Genomic DNA, 20,588 nt, shown 5'->3' with positions numbered 1-20,588 from the left:
TGCTCATAATCTTTCACTTCTTACATTAAAGAACAGTTAACTTGAAATCTATTTAAAAAAAATAAAAAAAAAAAAAAAAAAAGCTCAAGGTGGTTTCATATGCTATACCTGATCTTTAGTTCTCCTGCAAGTTAAATTTTTTGTTTTTATATTAACATTTTCCTGAACAGGAGAGAGTGCCACTTTGGGTGTGGCTTTTAATGGCATTTAAGTGCCTGAATATTCAGTCAGTTAGCTGAATTTTCAAAAGCATCTGTAAGCTGCTTTAGGCATCAAAATACCTTCAAAAATGTCTTTTTTTAGTTTATGCCTTTGTCAAATTTTTATCTACAAATGTAACAACTAATTTTTCTTCCAATCCTAGTAACTAATAACAAAAAAGGGGAAATTTTCCTGAGAGAAACGTAATTTAAGTCAACTGTTTCCCTCCAACTCTTGTTAGCTGTTTGAATTTGCCTTGCTTGCTTCATAATTTTGTGGGGTTTTTCCAGCCTTCTCAATTGTGATAATGAATAGCCAGGTCTCGGAGGAGAAGTCAGTCATTCAGTTTGCAAAAATGTTGTAGTGTATTTTTTTGAACGTGTCTGCGAACTATTTTACAGTTTAATGCTGAAAAACTTGTTAGCAGCAAGCTTCTCAGACTGATGTGGATTTAAAATGACTTTTGCAATGTTTTGGTTTTGATTTGTAGGAACAGACTGTATGAGTACAGATTTGCAAATGGGCCCATCCTGTCTTCAGGGTTAGAATCTTATTATGTAGAATCTTGCATATAACTTTTATTCTAACAAGTTTTACACAATGTAAATGTGGCAGCAACCATTATAAACAAGTTCAATTCCAACATAAGCAGGCACAAATCTCAATGGAAACACCTATTTACAGCTAAATATAGTCTTCTCTCAAATACAGTATTAACAACAAAACAGCAGTGTGTAGACAGTATGTCTTGTAACTGAATGCATTTAGTCTTGAAAGTCAGCATCCAAGGAAGATCTTAAGTGATATTGTTATGGCTGGCTAGCAGAAAGTAGGAAGGAAAGGAGGGGTGATGATGAGAGAAGCCTATGGAGCAAGATGAAGGCGTTTCAAACCAAACCCCACTTGTTGCTTGGGCTCCATATTGATGCTCTTTGTGATGTTAACTCATTTCCCTTCTCCAAGAATCCAAGATGTACCATACTGTTTTGTTTACCAATAGTCCTACCAGTATTTTGATAGATCTGTAGATGATGTGTCCTTGAAATGTTCCCCCAGTAAATTTTCCTGTGCTCCAGTACTTTCAGTCTAAAATTGAGAGAAACCAAAAAGAAACAAATATTTAGATGTGATTAATTCCTGTTTTTTATTGATTTGCGATATAAAATGTTGGATTATTTTAATTGTTAAAGCTAACTTTATAGATAAATGTATGGATTTTTAATACATTTTTCTTGTTTTGTCCTGTAGTAACATCCAAAACATTTAGGCTTAAAATGCAGGACATAAAATTTAGCTTTATGTAATAAGACAATGTAGCTCATAGAAAACAAAATATGAAGACAGTTTAATCTGTGTCCCTCACAAATGTTTGTTACATCCTCTTGTAAGAACCTTCTAATATTTGTAAATACCCTCAATCGATCTTGTTACTGCATTTCTCAAACAAAAAATGCACAACTGATGTCTGCAGAGCAGTTCCATTTCTCATTTGTCTGTTAAAGTGATAAACTTCCATAATGATTTCTGCCGAGATTGTTCTCGAAATCAATCTGATGTGGTGAAATTATGCTTAACATAAAGAAATTCAAAGAGAACTCTGCTCAGATGATGATACTCCTCTGACTCTCTGCTAGATGGCCAGTGTCTGTAGAAAGTGGATGAAGTTGGTAGGAGCTGAGGTGTAAACACAGGTGTTGGTACTGTTCACAGATTTTGTTTGATCCAGCTTGCATAGATGAAGTGAAGTAATGTAAAGACATATTGGCAGAAGTCAGAAGTTGCACTTTTAACCACTGTATTACGCATAGAAAATGCTAACCTGCTAAGGCATTCTAATGCTAGGATGCTAAGGCAGCCTAATTCTCCGTGGGCTAAGAGTTGCAGCTGGTTTGGGAGACACATAGTAATGGATTGTTTTTCGGTTCACAAAGTCGTACAAAACATTCCCAGTCTTGGAGCATAGCTACTAATAATCTGGAGCTGCCCTTGTCTCCTTAGGGAAAGGGAAACCATTTCAGCGCAAACCTAAACCACAGAAGAAGAGGGAAGAAAAGGAGAGAAGTGGAAAGGGAAAGCAGCCAGAGGATGAACTGAAAGATTCTTTGGCAGATGATGACAGTTCTTCAACCACCACAGAAACTTCCAATCCAGACACAGAGCCACTTCTGAAGGAGGTACAGAACTGTGAGAGGGAGGGAGAGGGTACTTTCCTCATACACCAAGTGGTTCGCTTAGGGTAGAACCAGGAATTAGAACATGCTTGCATTGCTAACTCATTTCACATGGCAGAGCCAAATCAGTGAGAAAATCAACAGAAGGCCCCCAACAGCTGCACAATTAGTCAGCTGGCCATGATCATGGGTTTGTCTCAAAGCATGCATTGTGAAACCAACATAAAGCCAATTTGGAGACTAGAAAGCTGGGGCCAAATTTTGGGCATATTTTTAATTTGATGAATGTGTTGCAGCTAGAATCCTGCTAATTTGAAATAAAAAATGCTTAAATACATGGTAACATATTTATGATTTCAGTTTAATCAGTTTTGCTTTTAAGGATGGCTAGTCACTAATTTGACAGTGAATTATATCACCTTAATTGTAAATAAGTCTGTTCTGGTCTGGCTATGGTCTGAAGAAGTGGGTCTGTCCCACGAAAGCTCACCTAATAAACCATTTTGCTAGTCTTTAATGTGCTACTTGACTGCTTTTTGTTTTGATAGCCTCAGTAAAGTGAGAGGAAATAATTCAAACATAGTGAAGTTGCTTGAACTTGCTATTACTTTCCTTAAAAGCATCCTCTCCTTCTTTGAGTGCCTGCTCACGTCTGTTCCATGTTAGGGGTGTGCTGTTGCCATGTGCACTTGTGCTGAAAATTTCTCCCTCAGGGCTAGCTCTAGTGCACCCTATAGCAGCACCTATGTGGAATGGTATATAAGGGGTGCCGACAGTTGCCCTTACCCTCAGTTCTTTCTTAGCACAGTGACAATCCTGGAACATCCTTTTACTTTGAACTTTTCTTCTCCAGCTCTGTTCATTGCAAACTTTTTGTTGTACTTATATCAGTTCCCTAACTGTGCTATTTAGTTACAGGATCCTAGAGGAGACTTAGCCTAGCCCGGGGGTAAGAGCTGCAACCTGTATAAAACACCTGGGCCAGTCAGTCAGTGATCCCCACACCAGTTATTTAAGGCACTTAGGGCAGTCCCATATTACTAACAGATGGGATGTCTACAAAAGCATTAAGTCTCGTTCTAAGGCTTTGTGCACACTACACAGATTTTCGTGACACAGCCATGTGGCTAAAAGTTGGGTGGTGTAAATGCCATTCATCTCCGCTTTTGCCAAGTCAGATTTCTAACCTGGAGCAGCGTTTGCTTTGCTGGCTGGAGAGCGCCCCGATGAAGCGCCCTTTATGCTAGCACTTTGTCCAGCAAAGTTTTTGTGGTTCAAATGGGAGTGGTGTTAAGCACTTGTGAACAACAAAAACCTTGTCACTCAATTGCCAGGTAAACAAAGACTAAGAGAGTGGGACATCTAACTTAAAGTGCTTCTTGTGAAGGCTGCACTGTCCCCAGACCTGGAGCAGCCCCGATTGGACTCCACACACAACACTGTGGTGAATAATCAGGCCCTGTTGGGCTCTGACAGTATTAAATATTTAGCAATTGATGGCCAAATTCATTGATTCCCTTGTGGAAACATCTCCCTCCCCTTGGGAAAGCATACTAGGCCAAGCTGGCAAAAGGCAGGGATTGGCAAGGGCGGCACTGCATGTGGCTTCAGGTGCAGCTGATTCTGCAGCATGGACCATGACCTCAGGCATCTAGGACAGGGGTGGGCAATAAGTTTTGATGGGGGGGGCCGCTCCAAGAAACTTCCAGCATTGGCGCATGTGGTGAGCGTGCACACCTAATGTGGAGTGGGAATGAGCAAAACAGTTCAAGCACCACTTGCAGAAAAGGTTTTTATCTAGCTGAGGTATCACTTCCAGTTTGGGTCATCTGTCAAAGGCAGCCGGGGTCATCAGTGACAGAAAGTTACCATCCTCTGGTGACTGACTAGAAGAGCTGAATACAGTCCACAAATAGCATCCTCTTTTTAGTCTCGCCAAAGGTCTTAAATGAACATGAAGTCAGAGCAACCCTTATGCTCCTAGAATGCCGCTCCCACCCCAAAAAAAAAAATTATGTTTGCAGCACATTAGTAGGGTAATCTGGGGAAGCTTGCTCAGCTGCTGCCCATCCTGTACTATTTCTACGAATAGACAGACTGAAATCTTCTGGCAAGGTCATCCACCTCTTTGGCCTTGCAGTCACTTTAGGGATGGAGGGGATGATCGCTGTGGAGTGGGGAAATATCAACATCCATATTGCAAATTGCTCACAATTACTGATGCCTTTTTCTCGCTGCCTTTTACTGAAGCAGGATCCTTCAGTTACCTTTCTTAATATTTGTTACTATGTGTTGCCCTTTGAAGGAACCAGAGAAGCAAAAGGGAAAACAAGCCATGCCAGAAAAGCATGAAAGTGAAATATTCCAAATAAAACAGAGAGGGAAAAAGCTATCAAATACCAAGAAAGAAATTCCAGCAGAAGTGAAATCCAGGTGAGTGTAATTATAGGGAACACTTTCTATGTCCGAAGGCTTTATGTGAGAAGGGGAAATGTGAAGATGGAGCTTCTGTGGTTTTTAAGTCTCGAGGCTGCCAGCCTGCTCAGAAAAACTCACTTGTAGCAGCAGCTAGCCTTACTCGTCTTGCTTCCTAATGTTGGAGGATATCTGTTCTGTAAACGTAAGGGATCGTGTGACAGGAGCGATGTGCATGGAGACATAGGCTAGATCTTGAATAGTGAATGATGTGCGATAATGTCATGCTTTTGGTAATAAGCTTCATGTAGAAGAAAACAGTTTAGCCAACTTTTCATCACTTATTGCAGTTATATAATAGTGTTTTTGCATGCCTGTGTTTTGAGATCAGATACTCTGGGTGTAATTAGTCTCTCAATTTTCCTGTTGAATCTTTTATTTAGGGCCACCAGTTTGGTTTTCTCAGCAGTCTCCAGCCAGAGTCTAGAGGCTAAAGCTAAAGCCACAGCCTCTCCACTTGGAACGCACAGGACGGGATGGGAGATATTTGGAGCTCTCTGGGATAGTTCTAGCTGCAGCCTGCCCAGATGGGGACAAGAGGGAGGGATGGTTCCTGCAGGCTCGGGAGAACCCAGAGGTGTGTCAAAGCAGTCCCTGCAGGGGAAGAGGAAGTTTGAATCCTGAGCCAAGAGTAGCCCCAGAGCAGGGTCCTCAGCTGTGGGCCAGATTTCCCTAGGGAGGTTTCATAGTTCATGGTATATGATGTATTTTATGGATCATATTCTCAGATCATTGATCTGTGAAGGCTACTGCTCCATCTCCCTCTTGGCAGGTGCTAGAATGATTTTTACTGTGTGTCTACATCATCTGTACTGAGGTTTAGTCTCACAACACCCTTTTCTTTGTTACGCTGTTGACTGTGAAGTTACATAAAATCACAAATGCCACCCCTCTGAATTGCATAATAGATGGAATGCAGAATATTAGCTCATGCGTTTCCCCAGGAGACGGTGGCAGTTAAATACTAGATTAGCAGACAGCCTGAGTGAATGTATACACTGATTTCCTTTAGACTACCTCTGAATGTGCTTCTTAATGTTATCTTCCCTTTTTCCTTCCCCACTCTCTTATGTCATTTGCTTTCCAAGTGAGAGGCACTTATTAATAAACACTTACATTATGGCAGCATCCAAAGGCCATACAGAGCTTGTGTTGGGTGAAACTCCCCGTCCTGGGGAGCTTACAGTCTGAATAGCTGGAGATTAGGAATAAAATATAGAAGCAAATGAGCATGTTGTTGAGTGGAGCGGTTTTCTTGTCATTTTGATGGTAACGAGGAGCCAAGGTGGGATGATGGGAGTGGCAGGAACATTTGCACTAGTAAGAATAGAAAAAGGAACTGAGGGGAAGAGGGGCAGTCACAGCTCATCACCTACCTCGCTGTGACCACCTCAGTGCCCCAGTGTGAAAAAATTAGGGGTTTCGTGGAGTTGTGGATAGTTCAAAGGCCATTATAGGTGTAGGTGACAGCAGCATAGAAGGTCTAGAGATAGTTTGGAGGAGGACATAGATGGGCTGATTAAGAGGGGAGGGATTTGGGTGCATGAGAGAGCAAGTAGGCAAAAGGAAGAGTTGCAGCTGTGAACTTTGAATGGGAAGACAAGCTGGAAATCAACAAGGAAGACCATTGCAAAAATTCAAAGAGGTGACTTAGAGCAGCAGGAATAAATGATCTTGGCAGCTGCAGTCCTATGGACTAAAGGCAGGGGAGTGGTGAGGCAGTTGGAGACCACCAGACTTGTATAATAGTACATGGCGTATACAGGTGAAAGTCTTCAACACTTTACCCTGCAACAAAGAATAAACCTGTGTTCATGTTTTCATTTTAGTTCCTTGGAGTTACCATATACACCCCCACTGGAAAACAAGCAACGCAAAACCTTTTCCTCCAAGATGTCTCTTCAGCACATGCTGGCAAATGGGTCCAAATCAAGAAACCCCCAGAAAACAAGAGGTACAACATATCAGTGGCTCTAAAAACAAGTAGTTTGGGGTTTGTGGATTTTTAACAACTTGCACTTCTTTAAATTTTCAGATTTTAGAGTTCTAGCTTTTTAGAGCTCAGTACAAAGAGAAATAAATGCATCTCTTAATGGCTGTGGGTTCGTTCTGTGTTTTGTTTTTGTGTGTGTGTGTGTGTCTGCAGGTCCAAACAACAAATTAATGGACAGCAGGCAATCCACACTCTCAAAATTTCTCCCTAGTGGCTCTGGGCAGGAGCTAGGAAATACCAGCAGTTCAGAAGGGGAAAAAGATTCTCCGCCACCAGAGTGGGACTCAGTGCCACTTCACAAAGCAGGCAGCTGTAAGTACAGTTACTGTACAACAGGAGGCTACAGTGTTTGCTGAGCGATGACTGTTTTGTGATTTTTTTTTTTTTTTTTTAAATCTTTCCATCCTCCTTCCCTAAGCGGTCCTTTCTGATTTGTTCTATAATGGCCCTCATTTTGACAGTATCTGCTGGTAGTGTGGAGGTCTGAAAATGAGGCAGAATTCTGATATTTTTTCCATAGCTCTTTAGCAATGATCAGAATTGTTCAAAAGCTGAGAATTGGTGATAATAGGACAAATATTTATACAGCTAATCATCTGAAAATGGAATGCACCATTCTTTTGAAATGTGAGCTCCATTTTGTCAAGTCCAGAGCAGCTGAGGTTAAAACTAGCCAATTTGCATACCTTAGGGAAGCAGTAATGAGACTGTCTGTCTGAACTAAACACAAGTATTTATTGAATGGAACTACTCACTGTTACAGCTTGCATTTCCGTAGCAGCCAGAGGCCAAGTAAGGCCCAAGGGCACCTCATGCTCAGTTCTGTACAGTAAAACCCCTATTTAGGTGATTTTTGACTTGTGCGTTATGTGGATTAATGCAAGTCAAAATTTTGATTGGCCAGGAACCAGGTGGCTCCCAGCTCCCCTCTGCAAGTGGGAGCCAGGAAACTGACCAGTGCTGCTGTGCTGGTCGGTTTCCTGTCTCCCAGGAGTGACTGGGTCAGTGTCCTGGATCACAAGAGTGGCGCTGGCAATGCTTGGTTTCCCAGCTCCTGCAAGGAGGGGAGCCAGGCTGCTGCCTGGTTCGCAGCTCCCCACCAGTCCCAGGAGCCAGGAAACTGACCAGCATATGCAGGTCAGTTTCCTGGCTCCCACAAGGAGGGGAGCTAGGCTACCACCTCCTTTGTGGCTCCCTTGCCAGTCCCAGGAGCAGGGAAACTGATCAGTGCCTCAGTGCTGGTCAGTTACCTACCTCCCGCAACAAGGGGAGCCAAGAGCCAGGCTGCTGTTTGGTTTGCGGCTCCCCACCAGTCGTGGGAACCAGGCTGTCACTTGCTTCATGGCTCCCCAAGTTGCACAAAATTCAATTTATACATTTGCCCAGAATGCAACCTATGTGTAAGTCAGGTGTTTACTGTGTTGACATAAAGCAGTCCCTCTACCAAAGAGCTTCCTAAAGAGGCTTTACAATCTTATTCCCTTCCCTGCAATACAAACCAGCCTTATCTGAGTCGTTCATTTGACCTGCGCCCCAAAATTGCTTATAGATATGAATAATAAAAGATGAGAGCATTCTGTTGAGACCAGGAACAACTTTTCCTCCAAACTGAAACCAAATGCTGAATGCAATCAGGCCTTGAGCTGTGTTGGGTTCCAACCAATGACTGACACTTCTGAGTAGGGCATGAAACCAGAGAAACAATCAAACCTGGCTTTATGCTGTGAGTGGGGGCAGGGGAGGAAACTGGACATGTAGTATTCTTGCTTGACTCCACTCCTTCAGGAAGATCTGTCACTGGCAGCACAGATTTCTTTGAAGATAAATTATATGCCTCTTGTAATGGTTATAAATGCATTTGTTGGTTTAGGATTTGACGACTTGGCTCTCTGTATCCATATTCCTTGGACTTAGTGTTTCAGCCACAGATCAGTGGAAAATAAATTAGGTGCTCCAGGTGTGGTGTATGGAGAACAGTGGGAGTGGTCAGGGTCCCACTTCCTTGCTGTGTACAAGAGAAGTAGCTGCACTCTGCACTGAGCAGGCGTTAATGGAGACCATGGGAGAAGGTCAGTGTGACGGCATGAACATTTCAGCACAGGTGGAGCTAAAGCAGGGATGTGTGGAGGTGCTGATTGCCAGATGTAAGTGATGTGGTAGAACGGTTCATGGTCAAGGCTACAGACAAGGGAGGAAAATAGAAGATTTTTAGTGGGGAGGTAGTTCTTTGAAGCTGCACCTTTCTCTACCCATTCCATATTTCTCGTATCCTACTTTAAATCACTTTGTAAATACATTACCCCCTGCCTTTGCCCCAGTTGACTTTCCCAAAGGTATATAGCTGAACACAGGCCTATTCAGAATCTCGTGTAGTATTGCAGCAATTTTAATTAGTTACATCATTATGGGCTTCCTGATCATCAAATCTCCACCTGTCACAGCCTAAATCTGGTTCTTGACCTAACGATATTTTTTCATATTTATTATTAGCCAATACATAATTTAAAAAAAGATAAAGCTCTGAGAATTAAAACCATGTGAAGGGTTGACTTGCAAAAAAGCATTTACACACACAAAATTTCACCATGTTTTTGCAAAAATAGTATTCAGTTTTTTCACCTCCCTGACATCTACACCGAAGTTTGGGTGCAAGGCCAAGTGGACACAATTCGATAGCTTATTACAGAATTACAGGCTATAATAAAACTTGGTTTTGCTGAAGTTCTGTCATTAGTTCAACTCCAAGACAGCTTTCCTCAGCCTGCCTTTTTGTGACATTGTATGGTTTGATATTTCACTTAATGGCTTCATTTTCTTTCTATGATGATTTGATACATGAATATTTGATATTCAAATATATTCCGAAAACAGTAGTTGAGTATAAGAATTCCTACGAGTTTCAGTAGGAGCTACAGTAAATAGAATTTCAGACCGGATGACAAATCTCTTTTTAAGGGTAGCCCTTGTGGTAAAATAAATACTATAAGACCTTTCTTGCTTGGTTTCCCAGCTACCGACAACCTTTATAAACTGTCTCTGCAAACTCTCAACGCAGATGCTTTCTTGAAACAACGACAGACCTCACCAACTCCTGCCTCTCCATCTCCACCCCCTGCATCTCTAGCTTTTGTGCCACGGAACACTTATAGTGGCATTGTGAACAGCAGTTGCAGCAAGTAAGTTGAATCTCTACTTAATGTTAACAAGTTTTCAGTCTTTGCAATTATGTGCAGCTCACAGAAACATACCAATCCATACTCAGGCAAATATTTCTTCACTGGGGAAAAGAATCTCTTACACGAATTTCTTTTGCTGCTGCTAATTCTCAGGGTTTTAACAGTCAATCAGGACAAAGCCACAAGCACGTTGATTGCCCTGGTCTGGCCAAAACAGGTTTGATTTCCTCACTTTCTTGGGCAGACCACCCAGCCAGTCATAAGTCTTCTGACACGCAGGATTTGAAGTATGTCCTTCAGAGCCCTGACCTGATCCTGCTGCATCTCAAGGTCAGGTACCTAGATATTTCTCAAGATAGTAATTTCTTGAACCAGAGAAGTTTTGGTGATTACTACATCACCTGTCTCACAGCAAGCATGTAAACTTCAGCTAGCAGTGCCACAGAGAGCCTGTAAACTAGTAGTGCTCCAGATTTATTTTCTGGGCTAACACCCACTCTGTAGATATGTTATCCCTCCAATATGTAACTACTAAGATTCAGCCAAATAAAGCTCCTCCCTACCCTGTGATATATTTGCTTGTCCTTGTAACTTCTGTTCACACAGGTATGTTTTACTTCTTAAAAAATTTGAAATATTCTGGAATGTGTGTCTTCCATAGTGGGGCACTCTTTCAGCTGGAATCTTGTAACATTTGCTAAAGGCAAAAGGATATTATGAGATCATTTCTCTACTGAGTACCACCTTTCACAGCCCAAAATTCTGCAATCTGTTCGGTTTGTCAAAATCTGAACTTCTCCCCCTTTTGCTTACGAAACAGAAGTCACTGGGGTTTAGAAATGGTTGCATGGCAGGGACAGAATATAGCATCTGCTGGAACCATTAGGCTTAGAATTCTACAGAAAGTTTACTCTGTTAAAGCTATAGGCATTTGTGATCTACTGCAGCCTGTCTATTCAGAAAAAAGAATTACAAGTAATTCACCTACCCTTGTTACCAGCTCTAGGTTATCTGCCACATTCTGTAGGCATTCAGCTCTTCTTGTCACCTCTACCTGCCGCCAAGGTCCTAGCAAACCTTTTCTTCCAGATTAGGAAAACAAATATTTCCTTTAGAAAACAAATGTTTCCTTTAGAGACCACAGCAGTGCTGCTGCTTGGAGAGACTATAATCATTCAGTAGTAACTCCTTTGCTTGATTATACAGTAAAGCTACTGACATCTGGACACAGATTTAAATGTCAAGGGGATAACTGAAAACTAGCCTTTGGGAGCTAGTGCAGTATTGTATTCTGGCCAAAAATGTCACGAAGCTATTTCTATAGTAGCCTTATATTATTGCACAGCCAATTGAAATACTAGTCCTAAAAACTTCCTTTTGTATCATGGTGCTGAATCCAAATACTTTTTTTCTTCCAGTGAAACAAAAAGCAAACAGCCTAACGGTGCCAAGCACAAGTTGGCAAAGGCAGCTTCCCTCCCTGGAAGGAACGGAAACCCCACCTTTGCTGCTGTGGCTGCAGGTTATGACAAGAGCCCAGGTAACAGAACTGTTTTGTAGTATTGTTAGTCTTGAATAATATTTTTGTATCATTTCATTGCTTTATTCCATTTTAATTCATTGTTGCAGGTGGGAGTGGATTAACAAAGGTTGCACCAAATAAAACAGATGTTTCTGACAATATCAGCATTTCTCACACACCTGTTGACAGTGATGGCTCTGACAGGTAACTAATATGTCTAAAAAAAAAAAATAATAAAAATCTCCTTATCCCCTCCCCCACCCCGTGAAAACCCTAGGAAATACACATGAAGTCAACAGTGGCATTCTTTCTGTAGTTTGGAGGCGCTCATTCTGGTTCCTGGAAGGGATTTTTTTTAAAACTCACAGCTGGCTGTCAGACAATGACCTTCTAAATATGAGGCTTATTTAGTATATCCAAGTTTCAGAATTATGCAGGCTACTGGGAAGCAGGGCAGCATTTATCAAACCATGGGTCAGGACCCCATTTTAATGTAGCTGTAATCTAGTGCTGGTGGTTAGTCTTGCCGGGGCTCAGGGCCATGGTCAAAGCCCAACCCCCACAGGCTTTGACCCTTGGGCGTTAGAGTTCAGGTTTTGGCTTTCACCCTGGGCATTGGAGCTCAGACTACAGGCTCTCTGTCCATGGCTGAAGCCCTCGAACTTTGGGTCCCCTAACTGGAACTGCACGGCTCAGGTAGGCTCAAGCTTCACTCTTACCTCCTGAGGTCATGTGGTAATTCTTATTATCAGAAGGGGGTCAAGGTTTAATGAAAACCCCTGAAGTAGGAGACAGTGTCCTTCATGCCATCTGATTCTCGTCCTTCGTCTAAAGCTGTCTTTCTCTCTGCCAGATAACTCTATATCTTTGTCCCATGCAAACAAGAGGGAATCCATGTGGCTAGCCAGGCTTTTGCTTTTCTGATCAAGCTTCTTCTCCCTTCCCTGTATTTGTTACAAGTTAATAAATTTAAATTTAAGAACTACAGTCTTAATAATGAAGACAAAAAGCAGTCAAGTAGCATTTTAAAGACTAGCCAAATAGTTTATTAGGTGAGCTTTCGTGGGACAGACCCACTTCTTCAGACCATAGCCAGACCAGAACATGGTCTGAAGAAGTGGGTCTGTCCCACGAAAGATCCCCTAATAAACTCTTTTGCTAGTCTTTAAAGTGCTACTTGACTGCTTTTTGTTTTGATAGTGTATAGACTAGCACAGCTTCCTCTCTGTTACTATTCAATCTTAATAATGGACTGACTTCTTTTAAGGGATCTCCCAATTAATTTAGAATTGCGACTGAACCTGTCTTGTGGAGAATTTCTCCTAGATTGTCACAACGTACATTTCTGAGAAATGGAGCAAAAGCGCTATTGTGAAATGCGTACTTGTGATGACAGCATCAACAGTTAACTAATTTGCTTTACTTCCAGAGAGTTTTAATCTCTCATAAGACAGGTACCAACAGAAAAGGAAATGAAAAGGTTAACTGGAACTCTTTTGACCAAATAAGAAAAATCTAAATTAACTGAGCACAGAAATGAGTTGCAATTAAAAAAATAAAACCTATGTTAAAGTAGTTGGTTGCTTCAGTTCTCTTTACACATGGTATCCTATTTCAGCTTCTGCTTCCTGACAGTATGTTGTTCCCCACAATGTTTTGTATGTTCAGCGTCAAAAATCTATCATTAGTGACACACAAAGATAATGCTGAAATTGTATTCCTTTCTCTGTGTGTTTAGTTCTGGTTTGTGGAGTCCCATCAGCAACCCCAGCAGCCCTGACTTCACCCCCCTCAATTCATTCTCAGCGTTTGGAAATTCTTTCAACTTAACTGGAGGTGAGCTTTTTCACACTAAAATTAGTAACTAATAAACAATGGAGTGTGAAATTCTTCATTCCTTTTTGCATGTTAGGAATACAAAAATAGTTTTAATTTTTTTTGTTTAAGGAAAAAGACTTAGAAAAACATAATACAATGTTTTTCTACCAGATATATGCTTAATCCATTTGATATGCAGAGAATGTGAGCGGTGCATCAACCTATCTAGATATTGTCTGGTTCTACAAAGGGTCATACAAAAAGCATGAGAGAAGTCAATACACACTAAAATTTCATACAGTGACTTGTTAATACAGTTGTATCTACTCTACACTGAAATGCAAGTAGAATATTTAAATCAAGAGTTATAAAAAAGTAAGCAATTTTTAATATCGGTCTGTTGTGTGATACTTTTTGTATTTTTAGGTCTTGCTTTTGTAACCAAGTAGTTTTATGTAAGGTGAAACTTGGTGTATGGAAGCCAAACAGCTTAAAGTGGGTACAAGTAGTATTGAAAGGTTGAGAGTCATGGTCTAATATCGAGGCGCTCGCACCTCCCTTCCTGCCCCCAAAAAGCAGTTGGAACATATTTTGATATTATTTATGAAATTGTAAGTACAGTAACCTTGTTTTGATTGTCCTAAAGTGGGCAAAGAGAGGCAACATTTGTTTGTTGTTTCAATTGCTTAGGAACAGAAAGTAGGCTGAGATTATACTTATACTAGAAGCTGACAATTCCAATGAAACTGAAAGGTAGAACATTGAAAATTGATGAAAAGAAACCCTTCGCATTTAATTTCTTAAGGCACTTTGAATCCTAGCAAATTATTAAAGCCATAAAATGCCATTGAGTCAAAGTGGAATTGGAAGTTTATTTGAATAACAAGACTGTGCAGAGTTTTAGCAGTTAATGGCATGTGTTCTGGAACAGATACCAACCTCATGCCTCACATTTTAAATAACCCCCAAGTTATTGGGGATCAGGATGAGATCAGACCTACTGACTGTGAGGTTTTGGCACTTTCCTCTCAATTACTTAGGCTATGTCTCTGTCACACTAAGAAAGTTGATCGCAAATATGCAATTCTAGCTATGCCAACTACATAGCTAAAATCAACATATCTGCACTCGGCTGACTTCCCTGTCTGTACAGGGGAAGTTTGATGGGAAAGTTTCCCTTAAACATCTCTTGCTCCTCACATCTTGCAAGGAGTACAGGGGTTGACTGCAACCCCTGAGAGCTGGATTTCACGCATCCATACTAGGCACATGAAATCAAACCCTGGAAGATCAACCCTGGGCAGGTAGATCTGCATTGGTAGTGTAGATGTATCTGTAGTGTTGGCCATGTTCAAAAATTATACTGGGTAAGATGGACTGAGTGTCTTTTTCAGTATGGCAGTTCGGACTTTTTTTATAGCCATGAAAAAAACCTGTTTTATTAAAAATGTAACAGCAAAGGTTATGCTGCAGGTGTGGTCGCTGAGAGACCTTGTTTCATCACCTTAATCTGTTCCAACTTCTGGGATTAATTCTTTGATTCTGTAAGAATTCTTGACATAACTTGCCGACATAACTTGCCAACATCACTGTGCTCTGTAAGGCTGTCAAGGAATCCCAATTCCTGGAGTTAATGAGTTAATTTCAACAAGCACAGAAGAATTTTGAGAAGTTCTATGTAGTGTGTATAGCTCGCTTTATAAGTACAATCTTGGTTCCACTAAGACATCAGCTCTGGACAGCAAACTTCCAGGATTGCCCTGGTTGAGTTTTTCAGCTATTCTCCTATCTGGTGCATCAGATCGGATCTAGACCTCTGTGTTAGAGCTGTCTCTCTGTTGTTTTCTATCTTTGTGTCTCTTGCTGCATTGGTATCCACAATACTGTGGAAAATCATTTGTGATATTGTTTTTAAAGTATCGGGAAATACAATGTATCCATGTTCCTTTTCCTTCCTTTTTTAGAAGTTTTCAGCAAACTAGGGCTCCCTCGATCTGCTTATGGCCAGGATATGCAACGAAACTGGAGTGAATTTAGTAACATCCCGTCGTCCATCTGGGACTCTTCAGCTACAGGTCCTGTACCCTCCTGGCCAACAAATTCAGGTTCCCCAACTCACACAACTCCAGTAAGTATGCAGACTATATAAACTTTTATTCAGTCTTTTTGCCATGTGACTTCAGTAGTATCTTGAGTCTTTTTTTAATTGGGTGCCGCTGAAAGGTCACATGCCCTTAACTGTAGGGTTGACAGGGAAGGACATCACCATTTTATGTAGTCAAAATAAAACATCTGTTGAATTAAAATAAAGATTAAAATCATATTGGTGCTAGAAAAAAACATTGAAAAAGATCTGTTTGCGTGCAGATAGATCAGTGTACGTTGCTTTTCACAAAATGTTGCTGTTAGGGCCAGTCTTAAAGCAATGTTGCAACACCTGGAATTTTCATAAAACTACTTCTTTGTTATGCATGCACTTCCAACATTAGACGTACACACCTGCAGTACTCTTATCGGTCTTGCACTGAAAGCTGAGCACATTAGCTCTATTGCCTGTAAAGCTACTTCTTCCTCTTTCATGCACGGTTAAGAACAGCGAAGGTGACATTTGGAAGATCTTGAGTCTGCTTAGTAGCCCCATTATCATTCCAACCTCTAAATCACTGCAGTACAAGATGTGATATTTTCATACCCCTTCTGCAGGAATCACAAATTTTTCTCACGCTGCAGCTTAAAAACAAGGGCCATAAATGCAGGAAAAAAATTGGAAATTTTGAAGGTTAGAGTCTTCACTGATGATTGACTTTAACCTCAGAAGTCCTGCATATAGCTAGCTGGAGAGGACAGACCCTGCATTCAGACAGAAAGTAGTAGCTCCAGATGCTCATGTTCCATATTTTGCTCATTTCGTATGAAGAACAGAACCTGATGTTCCAAATAGCAATAGGGAATTGATGCGGTGTTTCGTTTTGAAGTATGTCATCACACATTCTTAATGCAGGTAGTACTTACAGCATGTGGAAAAATTAGTTTGTGTACAGTTTCCTCTCCATTTCAATGCAGCATGTATGTCATATCGTTGGAGTTAAGGTGGTGTAATGCACACCCCTTGTTGCTAAACCTTAACTGTTTAGTTTAAATCAGTATTTAATCTGGTACAGATTATAAGAATGTCACTTTGATAACACTTGAGCATCCTCTCCAGCTACTTTCTAAATCACCCACCCCAGCTCTCAGTGGTTTCCTTTTACTGTTGCACAGTTGTGCATTCATTTCCAACAAGTTTTCATATAGGAGCTGGGATGACGCTTTCGTTCCTGGGGAAAAAATTTGTAGAAACGTGAAATGATTAAACGTTCTAAGTGAAAATCCAGGGATTTAAAATTCACAGTTTGAATTTTTGCCCTCAAATGCAGAATTCATTAGTTAACATATGGAAACTTTTCAGGCTTTTATCTAAGAATTAGAAAGCTCTGGTATGGTGAAATCCAGAGCCTCTGACAATTTTGTAACTAAACATAACTATAACTGAAGGAACATTAGTCTGAAAGCTAACACACAGAGCAGTAACTAAGCCTGTTAGTAACAAATGTATTGTTAATGCAGCAATTTTTCTATACTGCAGTCAATCCTTGGCAATCCCAGCGGCCTCTGGTCTACCACCACTCCATTCAGCTGTTCTATTTGGTCAAGTAACCTCAATAGCAGCCTTCCCTTCTCCACTCCGGGAAATACGTTATCTGGTATTGATCTCATGGGTAGTGAGAACTCCCCGGCTCCTCCTCCACCTACTGCTACCAGCATTACTACCCCAGCTGAAGACATGGGACAGACCTATAATCCCTGGCGAATTTGGAGCCCTACGATTGGAAGAAGAAGCTCAGATCCTTGGTCTAATACTCAGTATCCTCATGAAAACTGAAATTAGGCTATACAAAGGGACACTTATCCAGATCATGATACTAATCTGAATATGCCATTTTTGGAACGTCATTTTGAGGCTGTTATTGCCATTGCTTTTTTTTCTTCCCCTTCTGCAACACAGTTTTTTGCACCAGTCATGCTTTCATCACTTTCTCCTTACAAAGCCTACCTTGCAATTATGAGTGTGTGAGATCGCAGATAAGCTTGAAAAAGTCAGTGTGGTGACAAACCAAACTTGAGCTAAGATTTATAAATTGGAACAACTTTCATTGGTTTCCTGTTTATCGTCTGCCATTCTTTATTTGGGAGGTGATTTGAATTAGAAAATGGTCCCAGCATGCAACAATTTTATCAAAGTACCGGTTCTGGTTTTTAATTTTTTTTGGCAGTATTATGCTCTGAGATCTAATTTTTTAAAAAAGCACCTTCTGCTAAAAATGCAGATTATTTTTTTAAAATAAGGCTGTCTTTAACAGGTTCTAGGAATGTAAAAACGAGCAAAAATGGCCGAATGTAAAAGGATTCATTCTGTTAAGACTGTATACACTTCTGTGCTGTTTGTACATTTGTAAACCTGAATGCATTTTTAAGTTGAACTGAAATGCACATAGCCAAGACTTGTGGAAGAAACAAGATACCCTGTGCATTTCTTAAAGATACAACTTTGGGTTGTACTCCAAATAAATGATGCTTTTTCAAAAACTGTCTATTGTATTTCAATGCTCCAGGCTTTGCAGATGTCCACATTTGTACATATCTCTTTGGCAATAATGAGTTCAGGGCAAATGTCATTGTGTACAAATGGGCTTTGAGCTGAAACCTTACTGCCTGTGAACATCTTCCATTGCAGGCTGTTTTCAGAGCAGTGGAATTTATATAGGTAACCTGCACCAACATTAGGTTTGCTATATACAATACTACATAGAACATTAGGTTTGCTATATAGAATACTGTGTTAAAACACCTATTGAGTGCAAACTTTCTTTTGAAAACCAGCTGCTATAAAGTTTACTGGCAACAGACTCAATAGCAGCAGCTCCACCTTTAACCTGGCAGCTGCTCTTCCTGTCAGTGAGTCACTATAAACAGCGATTTTAGGTTCATTGTTTCCTCTGGAGCTGTGTGCGTTAGGCTTGCAAATTAAGTTCACTCCTACTTTTTGATAATCCCTGTCTCCAGCAGTGAAACGGGTAGGTTTTCACACAATGCTTCCTAGCAGTAAAAGCTACAGAACGTAGCAAATGATACACTTGGTTTTCACTCACTCGTATGCTCTTTGCAGAATTCTCTCTCCTACTATACTGCTTGTGCAACATTGAGAAGGAAGACTATCTTTGCTACTGCTACTTAAAGCTTCCCCAAAATGAGCAGTAAAGCAAACAAGAATGGTGTTAACATCAACTGTTCTTGCTGCTACAGGACAAAGCAGAGTTATGAATTTCTTTTTAAAAAAAAAAAAAAAAAAAAAAAAGAAAAGAAAGTAGGCGAGAAATACGAGTTTTTCGAGCGATAGCTCATGGTTCACCTATAGACCCCTCTGGATTGATGTCTGCATGGCACTCTACATAGGGCTCTGCTGACCCTCCCCTCCCTTAGTTCCTTCTTACCACCAGTGATGGTTGTTGGAGCTCTTGCTCTGCAAGGCAACCCTAACTGTTTTTTTCCTCCTTTTTTCCTGTTTCTGGTTCATTATCTGTTGTTAAGTAGTCGTGGTCCCCTCACCTTTTGTTCTTTTTCTGTTAGAATCCATCCTCCCACTCGCCCAGTTGAGGTCATGCAGCGGGGGTTTAAGAACCGCATCACTTGTGGCAAACCCCTTCCCAGAGGGGACTGCATAGAACACGCCTAAAGTATTTAGGTGAAGGACACAACAGCTAAGCCCAGGACTGAGAGAGAGGTCAACACTTGAGACTGCTACTTAGAGTTGGTGCTTCGACCCTTTTTGCTGGACTTGACACTATCCTCGTCAGTGTGCAGCTCTAGGGCCTCAGTACGTTGCCAGCACTGGTCCCCAGCTCGTAAGGCAAGCGCCTTGGCTCAGCACTTCTCTCCGTCTTCCAATGCCTCACAAGAAGACCAGGTCAAGCATGGGCCAGCCTCTAGCCAAGACAACTGGCAGCCACCATTCCTCAGTGTGCCCTGCAGTGGGACACATTAAGGACAGGGCAACATTCCTGGCACTGTTGACTCCAGCCCTGGACTCCTTGGGGCAGGATGTAACTGGAAGAGGGCCATGACCTGCCTTCCCCAATGGACACTTTTGTCCCTGGCAGCAAGGGACTCATTAAGATGATGGAATATGCAGCTCCAGTACAGGCAGTGCCACAGTCACCAGCCCTTACCCAGGAACCATCACTGAGTTGTGGGGCATTATTTGACACCCAGCCCCAGCACTTTTGCCACCGTCCCTGGGATTTATGCCAGCATCAGTTCTGGTTTGGCACCATGGCGAACTGACCCCATTACAGTGTGGTTCCCCATCACCTCAGCGCTGTTCTGTGGTGCTGTCAGACACTGTAATTCCATGGTGTGGCTGTGAGTACTCGTTGGAGGCAGAGCCCTTTTGGCCCCCAGCGGCTGACACTGCTGCTGGCACTGCCATTGGGATGCTTCCCCAGCACTGCAGGCATCTTGGCTCCAGCAATGTCAGGTGCCCTGGCCTCCCTCCCATCGATAGCAAAGGAGTTGGAGCAGCATTACTGTGTCCCCCAGCACAGGTACGAACATTTACCACCAACCCCCATGATCATTTGTGGTCAATGTCATCAATCAAAAGGAGCAACATGGACGCTAAAACTAGACCTCTTTGGCCATAAGGGCTGCTCAACCCAGCTTCTTATTTCCAGTCAACAGACACTGTTGAGCAATTTTGCCTAAAACTTGTGGAATGTGTCATCTAAGTTCCAGGAACTGCTTGCTGTGTCAAATTCATGGTGGTCCTGGAAGAAGGCAAGATGGTGGCTGACACCTCCCTCCAGGCAGCAGTTTGGCCACAAGATGGATGACCATGGCCATTGCTACAAGGTGAAATACCTGGCTCCAGTTGTCTGGGGCTTCCACCTGAGGTCTAGACTCCCATCTGACACCGTGGGCCTGTTCACCAACAAAACAGATACCTGGCTGCACAGTCTTAAGGATTCTTCAGCAATCATCAAATTGCTCAGTACAATAATCCCTCAAAATGTGCCATTTCAAGTTGCGCTTAACTCACCTTAATGGGAATTAAGCACAACTCAAAATCACATTCCCAGGCCTGGCTCAACCCGCGCACCCCGGTTCACCACACCACCCCCATGCATGGCTCCAGC

The 20,588-nt window shown here is 41.7% G+C and overlaps 1 protein-coding gene across 4 annotated transcripts in view; it reads left to right on the top strand.

The window, feature by feature from the left end:
* TMEM131 (transmembrane protein 131) overlaps positions 1-17,975 on the top strand; it is a 189,606-nt gene extending 171,631 nt beyond the window's left edge. For 3 of the 4 annotated variants that reach the window (XM_074991904.1, XM_074991898.1, XM_074991922.1), the window contains 10 exons: positions 2,200-2,375; positions 4,678-4,805; positions 6,677-6,801; positions 6,994-7,152; positions 9,851-10,016; positions 11,435-11,556; positions 11,646-11,742; positions 13,277-13,374; positions 15,321-15,484; positions 16,982-17,975. In XM_074991904.1, coding sequence (XP_074848005.1) covers positions 2,200-2,375; positions 4,678-4,805; positions 6,677-6,801; positions 6,994-7,152; positions 9,851-10,016; positions 11,435-11,556; positions 11,646-11,742; positions 13,277-13,374; positions 15,321-15,484; positions 16,982-17,278 — 1,532 coding nt within the window. In that variant the 3' untranslated portion in view covers positions 17,279-17,975. The remainder of the gene's footprint in view (positions 1-2,199; positions 2,376-4,677; positions 4,806-6,676; positions 6,802-6,993; positions 7,153-9,850; positions 10,017-11,434; positions 11,557-11,645; positions 11,743-13,276; positions 13,375-15,320; positions 15,485-16,981) is intronic. The other variant, XM_074991913.1, reaches the window with a different exon arrangement.
* The last annotated feature ends 2,613 nt before the right edge of the window (positions 17,976-20,588 follow it).

Source organism: Carettochelys insculpta, chromosome 1 (genome assembly GCF_033958435.1).
Source record: "Carettochelys insculpta isolate YL-2023 chromosome 1, ASM3395843v1, whole genome shotgun sequence".
Lineage (NCBI taxonomy): Eukaryota > Metazoa > Chordata > Testudines > Carettochelyidae > Carettochelys > Carettochelys insculpta.
This window is presented reverse-complemented; position numbering and strand designations above follow the sequence as displayed.